The sequence below is a fragment of the Schistocerca americana genome, chromosome 2 (genome assembly GCF_021461395.2).
Source record: "Schistocerca americana isolate TAMUIC-IGC-003095 chromosome 2, iqSchAmer2.1, whole genome shotgun sequence".
Taxonomy (NCBI): domain Eukaryota; kingdom Metazoa; phylum Arthropoda; class Insecta; order Orthoptera; family Acrididae; genus Schistocerca; species Schistocerca americana.
This window is the reverse complement of record NC_060120.1, coordinates 573,664,086-573,676,417: the sequence shown is the minus strand read 5'-3', so window position 1 is coordinate 573,676,417 and position 12,332 is coordinate 573,664,086. Positions and strand designations below refer to the sequence as shown.

The 12,332-nt window shown below is 39.4% G+C and overlaps 1 protein-coding gene across 1 annotated transcript in view; it reads right to left on the bottom strand.

Moving 5' to 3' along the window:
* The window catches only part of LOC124594191 (cytoplasmic dynein 2 heavy chain 1), a 786,854-nt gene that overhangs the window by 224,590 nt on the left and 549,932 nt on the right, over window positions 1–12,332 (bottom strand). The window contains exons 51-52 of the mRNA XM_047132551.1: window positions 5,935–6,168; window positions 84–303 (exon numbers count right to left, since the gene is read on the bottom strand). Of these exons, the coding sequence (XP_046988507.1) occupies window positions 84–303; window positions 5,935–6,168 (454 nt within the window). The remainder of the gene's footprint in view (window positions 1–83; window positions 304–5,934; window positions 6,169–12,332) is intronic.

The window sequence follows — 12,332 nt, the reverse complement described above, 5'->3', positions numbered from 1 at the left end:
GTCACACCTAACCAACTGAAGACTGACAGTGATTATACTATCATAAAGGGGAAATTGTACTTAAGAATGGAACAAAACATTACCTCCAAATCACTTTGAAGTGCAATTTGTTCTCGCTCTAGTGGTCGCACCTTTTCTAAAGTCTTGGAATACCTCACTACAGCAATGACCCAAGCAGCTAATGGTGCTGCTGCTGATGATGCTCTCTTTGCATTTGCTGGTTCCAAAGATTCCTTACGTTCCTGTATAAGACGCTCAACATGAGCTCTGGATTCAGGAGTCACTGACCTAACATCAAATGTTCTGTTGAAACAGATAACAGCAATAAATTAGTTCATTATTTAATAACAACAATCACAATAATCTTAATTGGCTAAAATGTAATGTTAAGTAAGTTTATGTCTTATTGTTCAAAAACTAATTCACTACTAAAAAAACTTGCTTTATTATCTTCATTGAGCAATCATCACAAAAAAACATAACTGTATTTTCATGACATGTATGCAGTTTCTGCTAGAATGTTATTATTTACATTATTAACTATTGGTATTTACAGTTTATTGCTCGAAATACACCAAAATTTAAAGAACTCTTAGAATATCTGTACAATTTCCTCTCTGTTGTTAGTTACCGTGCTTTATAGTAGGTAAGTTCTGGTAGAATGTAAATTCTTTAGGAGTAAAGGAGATCACTCATGAAACCAGAAGTGTTGAGTTGTTGATAGGTATACACAGATAGGAAAGAAACTTTCCTAGATTTTAGGATGAATCTTTTCTCGAGCTAGAGTACAAGAAAACACACACACACACACACACACACACACACACACACATGCTCACACACGTGCGTACATGCTTGTGCTAAATGGTGCTGGTTGGATGCACATTGCCGGCATAATGTACAAGTGCTGGTGTGTGTGTGTGTGTGTGTGTGTGTGTGTGTGTGTGTGTGTGTGTGTGTGTGTGTGTGTTTGTTTGCGTATTTGTACTCCAGCTTGAGACAGGATTCATTCCAAAATCTGGCAAATTTTATTTCTTTACTGTGTGTGCCTGTTGACAACTCAAGGCTTCTGCCTTTCAGTGAGTGGACTCCTTTACTCCAAAGTATTTAGTGTGCTGTTTTTCATGTTAGCTGATGAAATGTAATGTTCAATCTGCTGTGAAGGAGTTTTCTGTCTAAGTTTACATACTGTGTTTTGTTTCAGCACATTTTGTTTCTCTTTCTGAAACTGAATTACTAATTACACTCCTGGAAATTGAAATAAGAACACCATGAATTCATTGTCCCAGGAAGGGGAAACTTTATTGACACATGCCTGGGGTCAGATACATCACATGATCACACTGACAGAACCACAGGCACATAGACACAGGCAACAGAGCATGCACAATGTCGGCACTAGTACAGTGTATATCCACCTTTCGCAGCAATGCAGGCTGCTATTCTCCCATGGAGACGATCTTAGAGATGCTGGATGTAGTCCTGTGGAACGGCTTGCCATGTCATTTCCACCTGGCTCCTCAGTTGGACCAGCGTTCGTGCTGGACGTGCAGACCGCGTGAGACGACGCTTCATCCAGTCCCAAACATGCTCAATGGGGGACAGATCCGGAGATCTTGCTGGCCAGGGTAGTTGACTTACACCTTCTAGAGCACGTTGGGTGGCACGGGATACATGCGGACGTGCATTGTCCTGTTGGAACAGCAAGTTCCCTTGCCGGTCTAGGAATGGTAGAACGATGGGTTTGATGACGGTTTGGATGTACCATGCACTATTCAGTGTCCCCTCGACGATCACCAGTGGTGTACGGCCAGTGTAGGAGATCGCTCCCACCATGATGCCAGGTGTTGGCCCTGTGTGCCTCGGTCGTATGCAGTCCTGATTGTGGCGCTCACCTGCACGGCGCCAAACACGCATACGACCATCATTGGCACCAAGGCAGAGGCGACTCTCATCGCTGAAGACGACACGTCTCCATTCGTCCCTCCATTCACGCCTGTCGCGACACCACTGGAGGCGGGCTGCACGATGTTGGGGCGTGAGAGGAAGACGGCCTAACGGTGTGCGGGACCATAGCCCAGCTTCATGGAGACGGTTGCGAATGGTCCTCGCCGATACCCTAGGAGCAACAGTGTCCCTAATTTGCTGGGAAGTGGCGGTGCGGTCCCCTACGGCACTGCGTAGGATCCTACGGTCTTGGCGTGCATCCGTGCGTCGCTGCGGTCCGGTCCCAGGTCGACGGGCACGTGCACCTTCCGCCGACCACTGGCGACAACATCGATGTACTGTGGAGACCTCACGCGCCACGTGTTGAGCAATTCGGCGGTACGTCCACCCGGCCTCCCGCATGCCCACTATACGCCCTCGCTCAAAGTCCGCCAACTGCACATACGGTTCACGTCCACGCTGTCGCGGCATGCTACCAGTGTTAAAGACTGCGATGGAGCTCCGTATGCCACGGCAAACTGGCTGACACTGACGGCGGTGGTGCACAAATGCTCCGCAGCTAGCGCCATTCGACGGCCAACACCGCGGTTCCTGGTGTGTCCGCTGTGCCGTGCGTGTGATCATTGCTTGTACAGCCCTCTCGCAGTGTCCGGAGCAAGTATGGTGGGTCTGACACACCGGTGTCAATGTGTTCTTTTTTCCATTTCCAGCAGTGTATATAATGCTTCTCTCATTGGGCATAGGTGCCTTTTTTCCTCTGTTTTCTTCATGACTGAAATATCTCTCGTCATTTACATGACTACCTTTGTTATCTATGTATAATCTTTATTACCTAACAAGCTGAATTTGTCTCTTAATTGAGTGTTGTATACTCCATGATTCTTAAATAAATTCTCATAATTTCCATTTGTAATTTTGAGATGATTAGTCTCTTTTTCCTTACCTTTGTATTTATTTTTACTTGTATCAATCATAGTATTCTATACAATTTTATTAATGTTTCAAAAAAATATGATCATGTCTGTTATTAGTTTGACTAGGTTATTACTAAGTGTACTTTACTGTTCATTTGTTCTAGAAAAATGTGTCACAGGCAAATACATTATTCTTTTTGGAAATTCCCAATGAACAATTGTCCTTTCCTTTTTTTTAACTTTTGCATTAAAATATGCATTATCCTTATGTAGTTGGATTTGTCATTATTCATCAGCTATTGTAATATTTCATCAGTAGTGGATTTAATGACAGTTAAACAGGTGTGTATCAAGAATGCCAACTCCTGAGAGGCCTGAAAACTCCTGCTTTATGCTTTTTTCTAAGATAAAGTTTGCTTCAAAATATTTACTCTCATAAGGTAGTTAATAATTTTGCACAACAGAAGGGGAGAAAAAAGGGCATAAATACATTGCCAGAAAAAAATTAATACACCCCTTTACAGATTTCCAGTTTGCTGAAGATTCATCATTGCAACAGTGCATACGGAGTACATGAAATGATTACATTTACAGATCAATTATAAAGGAATTCTGAAGTACCATGTTTTGACCCATGCTGAAGCACCCATTTTATTAGGTGGTGTAGCTTCCAGAGGCAAAAATGTAAGTGCTGTCTCTGGCATCCATTCAATCATACAGATGCCAAATACTATCCTGAGATATGTTATGCCATGTCTTGTCAACTTCTTCATGTAGTTCTGTAAAGAGTTGTTGGTTGAGGAGTCAGTCAAGTCACATCACATCCCACACATGTCAAATTGGACATCACATCCCATACATGTCAAATTGGAGACAAGCCCAGAGATCATGCTGGCCAGGAAAATTGCTGCACATTTTGCAGAGCACCTTGAGTTTCACAGGCAGTGTGTGGGCAAGCATTATCCTGTTGGAACACAACATCACCTTCTTGTTGCAAGAATGGCAAAAAAATCGTTCTAACAACACTTTGTACATACTGAGTGCTGGCTGGTGTCCCCTGTAGGAACACCAATGGTGAACAAGAGTTGTAGCTTATCACAACCCAGACCATGAGGCTTGGAGCAGGTCTAGCGTGTCTTGGACGAATGCACTATGAGACATTGCTCCCTGCCAATTGGAACACAACAATTTGACCTCTTTCAGACTCTTCAGGTGGCTGCAAGAAACATGAATGCATCTCTGTGGCATGGTTGCCTGCTTGCTTCACCTGTGTGCACCACACTGAGCCTTTTGGCTGTGAGCATTCCCTATTAAAGGGTAGACACATACGGTGCTCTGGTAGCTATGCCACTGCGATGTCTATGGGTGAATGATGTTGAAATCCTTATCAGTAGACCTAGTATCCCCCGGCAATTTGTTTTCACATGTGTCATGTCAATAACAATGAGCACATTGTGTCCAGCCTAGCTTTGCGAGATACCTTCCTATCAGAATTTAAGATGTTGTTGCTGTTCATCTCTAGTTTCTAACAACTTTCTCTTCCTGGTAGTAAATGTTTATAAGGTCACAAAGTATTGATGCCTCAACACCATCATCACCTAGAGCAGTGCCTGAAGTCTGTCCACTATGCCCACTGTATCTTTCAACAACTTTTTTGGTTAGGGGCCAATTCCCCTGTATCGATAAGCAACAAATGCAATCCCTAGCCATCTCTGTTCACGTTCAAGTACACACCAAGAAAGCACTAGATATAACTCATCAGTGCTAGAGTACATCTGAATATTTGCAATGGCCAATAATTCAGTTTTACTCAGGTGACTGTGACATTTTGGTTTTGATTTATTATCTGCTCATAACACGCAACTTTACATGCATGACATTATTAACAATGAAGATACAGAACAAAGTTAGATAATACATCACTAATAATAAAAAAAATACAAACAATTAGAGAAATAAAACGGAATACTTAGCACAATACACAAAATACAGTCAGGTAGTGATCACTTACAAGTAAAAATACGTAATAAAGCATGTGTACTGGTATTCTACACATACTATGTACAGCTACCTCATGTCAGTAATTAGTGCATTAAACTTCAAGTCAACTAATTGAATACTAACACTCCCAAAAAAGAAACAAACAGTTAGAAAAAATTAATTAACATTACTCATCACAAATAAATAAGCAATTTCTTCTGTTCACCTCTTCACAAAGGCATGTAAGAAAACTGCTACTCTAAACACTGTGTATAAGCTAGGTACAGTTGCAGCTGCCAGACGCTCACTTGCCTACTACTACTGTATTTCTTGCATCGCCAAACAATGCATAGCGTTCTCCAAAGTTCATAAAATTTATGTGAATATTCTCATCAAAGTATTATTTGATAAACATATCAATTGTTACATAGAATTCTGGTCCAAGATCGGCAGCTGTTAGTTGTAAGTGCGTGAGGTGTGCTTGCTTGTGTGTGTGTGAATGGGCTGTCTCTCTCTTTTACTAATGAAGGTTGTGGCCAAAAGCTTCATGTATGTGTCTTTTAATTGTGCCTGTCTGCAACTTGATGTGTCTTCTTTACAGTAAGTAGAAATCTGTCTTTTCCTACATTATATTAAAATTTCATTCATTAGTGGATGCACCTTCATCAAACACATTAAATACAATAATTAAAGATCTCATTTGCATTACTTTTTTATGAGCTCTTCCAGCCTAAATCTTCTGCAAAGAAAAATGCTTTTCTCTTCCAATATCTTACTCTAAAAACTACCTGTATTCCCAAAAATGAGTACTATAGCTGGAGCTTCATAGATATATCACACAAATCTTCAGGATAACGCTTGTTATGCACATATTGCACATTATCAAAAAGATTCTAGGTTTGTCCTATGCAATTAACTAATAATTTAATGCAACATATTGCATGATAGAACCTCTTCCTATAAATAAGAGAAACAAAAAAATCACAGAAACCTGAAAAAGTTATTCATTTCCATTTTCATAAAGCACATCCCAAAACAGTATAATGGCAGAAGATCAGATTATTAATGAAGCAGTTTTATACTTTGCTCTTACCTAATCTCCTCCTTGACACCTCTTTTAGCTAGGAAGTTTTTCATATTGTTCCAAGAAGTATCACGAATTCCCATAAGGCTAAGAACACATTCAAGTATATCACGTATGATTTCTGGTGGTGCCCGAAGTGAACGAATTTCTGAAAGTGACTCTGATTTTATGTTGCCCACAGCAGCCCTTGCTTGTTGTATCACAGGTTCAATTTCAGCTAGTTCTGCATCTATTTCTTTTTTCCTGCAAGAAAATGAATTGCCTTTCAGTTGAAAATTGTCTGTAGTATCCCTGTGAAAAGGTCCTAGATAAAAATATTATGCCAATTGTATATTAATGGTAAGCAACTAAAAAAATATTTTATACAGGGTATTGAAGATAATCTAAATATAAAATTATTTTCTGTAGCTACTCATCTGTTTCCAGATCTTAATAAGCAAAAGCCTAGTAAATATTTTGATGCATCTTCAAGGCTACTGTACAAATAGCAATACATGTTGCTTGTGCAGTTATCATTATTCAACATTAGAAAATGCAAGCTTTTATATTCATGACTAAGATAAAACAATACCTGTATTTCATATTCACGGGCACTGCTACTTTCATGTATGACATGTCTGGTATGGCACGCAAATATCAAATGAATGGTTGCAACTATCTCTCTTAACTGTGAGACTGAAGGCAGTTACATCATTATATTTTGATAAATGTTCACCTTCAAATTTTTCAATCCTAGTCACTTGGCATTACTTCAATAGTTTATCAAAACTGGAATAGACTTCTTGACTAAAACCATATGGTACACAAGCCAATCATCAAATGTAAGGCTGGTGTCTTAAATTAAATTTAATACTTTCATTGTGTCATATACAACAGTGTAACACAAAACATTCACATTTTGAAATTACACAAACAAGAAACATAAAAATTGCAAAAACAGAAATATTTATTCCTCTTCAAAAATAAAATTATTCTAGTGCTCACTACTGCTGGCAACACACTCTCAAGACTATTGGTAAGTTATCCAAGGTGAAATAGTTCAAGTAAACACCACTCATAGATTAGGCCTTAGACCTGTTCTGATTGGACAAATGCTGCCTACAGGACAGTAAGAAGAACAATCTGTGATCGTGGAACATGTGATCATCATGTTGCCAATCCCGCCAGCTGAAATTCCAGCAGATGAATCCTGGGAGTACCACTGTTTCTTTATTCAAGCAGTTCCTTATTTGGACTTACAAGGTTGAGTAGACCCTATTGCAGACCTCCTTATCTAAGGAAAAAATCCAAGGAGGTACTGGGAATTGAACCCATGTCCTTCTGCGCCAACAACATTAACCACTAACCATTTGGCTATGGAGACAGATATAGAAGGTTTTGCATGAAACTGTAGATGGAACAGTGGTAGATACATCCATACTGCACTCTTTAAGTGTCCAGCAGTTCCATGGAAATGTATCCCCAGAGCTAAAACATTACTTGGTGTCAAATCATGAGTCAGAGTGAACTGACCAAATCGCAAAGAAAATCGAAGAATAACTCTTTGAAAATAAGGAATGGTCAACAAGCAGAGTGTCCTTGTACATGCTCTGTTGGAATTACAAGTCTCATAAAGTTTACCCAGTTTGAGATGCACATAGTTTTGTAGCTTTTCACAGTATCACTAGACTTACTGCCACATTTTATTAGTAAAAATAGTATTTCCCTCACACTTGGAATTTGTCTTTAATGCCTTGGAGGCAAAAAAAGTATTATGTAACAAATGTTCATGAAGCACACAAGTTGTAATTTTTGTCCATTACTGAAAATTAGTTTGTTTAATGTGTCCTGAAGATGAAAAGGAACCTTATGACTAAACAACATGACATCTTTGAAGAATCCTGTTTGTCAACTGCCTGATGAAATACTGGGTGTGATTTGTGTAGATGTATACTGACATTATTCTAGAAACATAAATTTGAATGCTATAATCCCAAATTTTACTGCCATTCAGATCACAAATCAAATAGATTGTAACATGTTTCGTAAAAGGACTCAGCAACTGCTTCACTGTTCTGCTCGAACATATGTAGGTTTTCACATGGTGTGACAATTAAGAAGTTTATGCTTTAATAATGGCCCAGTAGTTTTCATACTTGAAAACCATCACTAAGTAATTTTTTCTATCAGGAGTGGAAAGGAAGGCAGCACAGTCTGCAGTACAAGGAGAGCATGTTTTCATTTATATATATAAAAAAAACAGTCAGTATAATAATTTATATCAACAGTTTTCAGTGTCTTATCCCACTATCAAATTACATCTACATCTACATCTACATTTATACTCCGCAAGCCACCCAACGGTGTGTGGCGGAGGGCACTTTACGTGCCACTGTCATTACCTCCCTTTCCTGTTCCAGTCGCGTATGGTTCGCGGGAAGAACGACTGTCTGAAAGCCTCCATGCGTGCTCTAATCTCTCTAATTTTACATTCGTGATCTCCTCGGGAGGTATAAGTAGGGGGAAGCAATATATTCGATACCTCATCATACAACATGTGACATTAGCAAAACTTTTCACTCATATTTTCTCCATACTGTCAAATTAGCTCATGCAGAATTAGTTAAATATGTCAGTGTCATATATAACTAAAAGAGATTCTTCCCAGTCAGTAAACTCTCAAAAAATTTTTGTGTCTCATACTGTAAACAGCAGTATTGTGGAAACTCTCTCTCTCTCTCTCTCTCTCTCTCCCTCTCAAGGTAATTTGATGTGTCGTGCTCCTCTACATCTACATCATACTCTGCAAGCCACCTAATGGTGTGTGGCGGAGGGTACACTACCTGATCTCTCCACCCCTGTTCCACTTGTGCATAGTGCGTGGGAAGAATGATCGTCGGTAATCCTCTGTATTGGCTCTAATTGCTCGAATTCTCTCCTGGTGCTCAATATGCGAGGTGTATGTGGGAGGAAGTAATATGTTGTCTGACTCCTCCTGAAAAATGCTGTTCCAAAATTTCAAAAGTAAATCTCTCCGTGATGCACAATGTCTCTCTTGTAACGTCTGCCAGTGGAGTTTGTTTAACATCTCTTAACACTCTCTTGCCAGCTAAATGATCCTGTGACAAAATGCACCACTTTTTGTTGGATCTTCTCTATCTCCTGTATCAGTCCTATCTGATAGTGATCCCAGATAGATGAATAATACTCAAGAATTGGGCGAACAAGCACCTTATACGCTACTTCTTTCATGGATGAGTTACATTTTCTTAAGATTCTTCCAATGAATCTGAGTCTGGTGTCTGCTTTTCCCACTATCTGCTTTATATGGTCATTTCATTTAAGGCCACTCTAGATAGTTATGCCTAGATATTTTACAGCAGATGCTGTCTCTAGCTGTTTGTCATCAATAGTGTAGCTGTACAGTAGTGGATTTCTTTTCCTATGTATGCACAATATGTTACATTTATTTACATTCAGGGTCAACTGCCAGAGTCTCCACCATTCTTCAATTCTCTGCACATTATTCTGCAAATTTGTACTGTCTTCTGTCATTGCTATTTTGGTATAACCAACTGCATCATCTAGGAATAGCCTTAAAGAGCATCCGACACTTTCTACTAGATCATTTATATATATTGTGAACAGCAATGGTTCTATCACACTTCCCTGTGGTACTCCGGATATCACCTTTACATCTGTCAATTTAGTTCCATTCAGAGCGACGTGTTGAGTTCTATCTGCAAGAAAGTCTTGAATCCATGTGCAAGTCTGCTCTGATACACTGCAAGCTCATATCTTTTTCGTTAAACAGCAATGCAGGACAGTGTCAAATGCCTTACTGAAATCAAGGAACACGGCATCAGCCTGAGCACCATTGTCGACTGTGTTGTGGACCTCATGGACGAACAGAGCGAGCTGAGTTTTGCAGGATCTCTGTTTGCGGAATCCATGTTGATTTATATAGAAGAGCTGTTCATTTTCCAAGAACGTCACAATTCTTGAGCATAAAACATGTTCCATAATAATTCTACAACAGATTGACGTCAACAATATGGGTCTATAATTGTGTGGACTACCTTACGGCCTTTCTTAAAAGCGGGAATGACATGCAGGTTTTTCCAGTCATTAAGTACCTTTCGTTGCTCAAGCAATCTACGATAAATTACTGCTAGAAGGGGAGCAAGTTCATTCGCATAATCTTTATAGAAACTAATAAGTATCTCATCTGGTCCTGAAGCTCTTCCACTACTAAGCGATAGTAGCTGCTTTTCAATTCCGTGATCAGTTATCTCAATATCTGCCATTCCGACATTCACACGATGATTGAAAGGAAGGACAGTGTTATGATCTTCAGCTGTGAAACAACTTCAGAAGACTGAATTCAGTGTTTCATCCTTCTCTCTGTTATCTTCCGTTTCAGTGCCGGTGTGGTCGCTGAGAGAATGAATAGATGATTTTGACCCACTTACTGATTTTACATATGACCAAAATCTCTTAGGATTATTATTCAGGTCAGTTGACAACGTCCTACTTTCAAAATCATTGAACGCTTCTCTCATTGCTCTCCTTACACTCATTTCCACTTTGTTCAGCTTTTGTTTGTCAGCTAGGTTCTTACTTCTCTTGAATCTGAGATAAACTGATCTATGTTTACATAGTGATTTTCTAACACAGCTATTAAACCATGGTGGATCTTTCCCATCCCTTAAAACCTTATTCGAAACATACTTGTCTAGGGCATATTGAACGATGCCTTCGAATTTTTTCTATTTGTTCCCCACACCTTCGTCCTCATCATCGAATATTTGGTGATGACTGCTGAGATATTGTGAAATTTGTATCCTGTCACCCTTGCTGAGCAAATATATCTTCCTACATTTCTTAACATTTAGGACCTGTCAGCATAGATGCTGCCCCAGCCTTATTGTCACTGACACCTTCCTCTACACTAACTGATTCCATAAGTCCTGGTCTGTTTGTTGCCAGGAGGTCTAAGGCGTCACCCTCATGAATTGGTTCTCTAACTATACGGTCAAGGTAATTTTTGGACAAGACATCCAGAACAATGCCACATGATTACCAGTCTGTGGCACCAGTTTTCATGGCATAACACTCCCAATCTATACCTGGCAAGGTGAAGTCGCCCCATATTACAACTGAATAGTTTGTCCAACTGAAACTTGATTGTATATAACATATACCAAAATTTTCTTTTTTAGCCATTAATGGATCAAATTTGTGCATGGACTGCAGATAATATACTGCTGACAGTATATTCATTATGAAGGATAAAAGTTAGCTTTCAAATATCTCATGGTTTTAAAAGTACCATTCTTTGCCATGAAAGAAACCATATTATTAAAGAAATTTCATTACATTCACACTTAAATTGTGTTGCAGAATTCTGAAATAGTGAGATACATATATATTTGACAGATTATTTCTTTTACTCATTAACCTTTGTAATGACACAACAGTTAAAAGCCCATGTTTTTCTTTATATGAAGAATTAAAATCATTAGTTAATACAGTTTTCACTTTGTTGTCATCTGTTTCACTTTGTGCATCATAAATAAGGCTTGACAAATGGAGATAATGTTTGTTTGAAGTTTTTTGAGACACAGGTTTCTGTCACAGCCCCAAGGGCACACTGTCTTTTTCACTATGAATTATGTTGCTGCTAATAGCAAATTTCTAGCAGTTCTACCCTTCACTTTAAACAGATACACAACAGTCAGTGTGTATTTAGAGTCTTCTTAAATGTCAATGATGTACATGGTCAGTTCACATTAATGTAGCAACCAACTATGTTTGAGTCAGCATGTAATAACCACTCACAGATAGCAGGTGGCACTACTAGCAGTGAATGGCATATAAAAGGTGTCGGGGAGAAGTGGAGAACAGTACAGTCGTTGATGTAATGCACACATGGAGCAATTTATCCAACATCAAAATTGCCATGATCATTGGCCTTCGGACCAAGGGTGGAAGTATTTCTGAAATGGCTAAGTTTGTAAACTGTTTGCATGCCATTTCTGAAATGGCTAAGTTTTTAAACTGTTTGCATGCCACTATAGTTAAAGTATACAATGCATTGCAAAATGTCACTATCCAAAATGTTTATGGCTGAACAGACATAAAACTGTAGAGCCCCTGACTGCCCAGATGAACAAAGCAGCTACCAAGAGTGTCTCCTCAATGACCATTGCAGTGAATGATTTCTGCATGAAGGCCTCCACTGCAGGCACCGGGTTAATGTGCCAATGCTGACTGCTGCTGATCAGCAACAAAGGTTGAAATATGCATACCAATAACACATATGGAAGTCCACTGAGAGGGCACAGGTGGCCTTTTCAGATGAATCATATTTTATGCTCCATCAGACAGATGGCTGCTGATGTCTACAGCCTCAAGAACATCTGAAA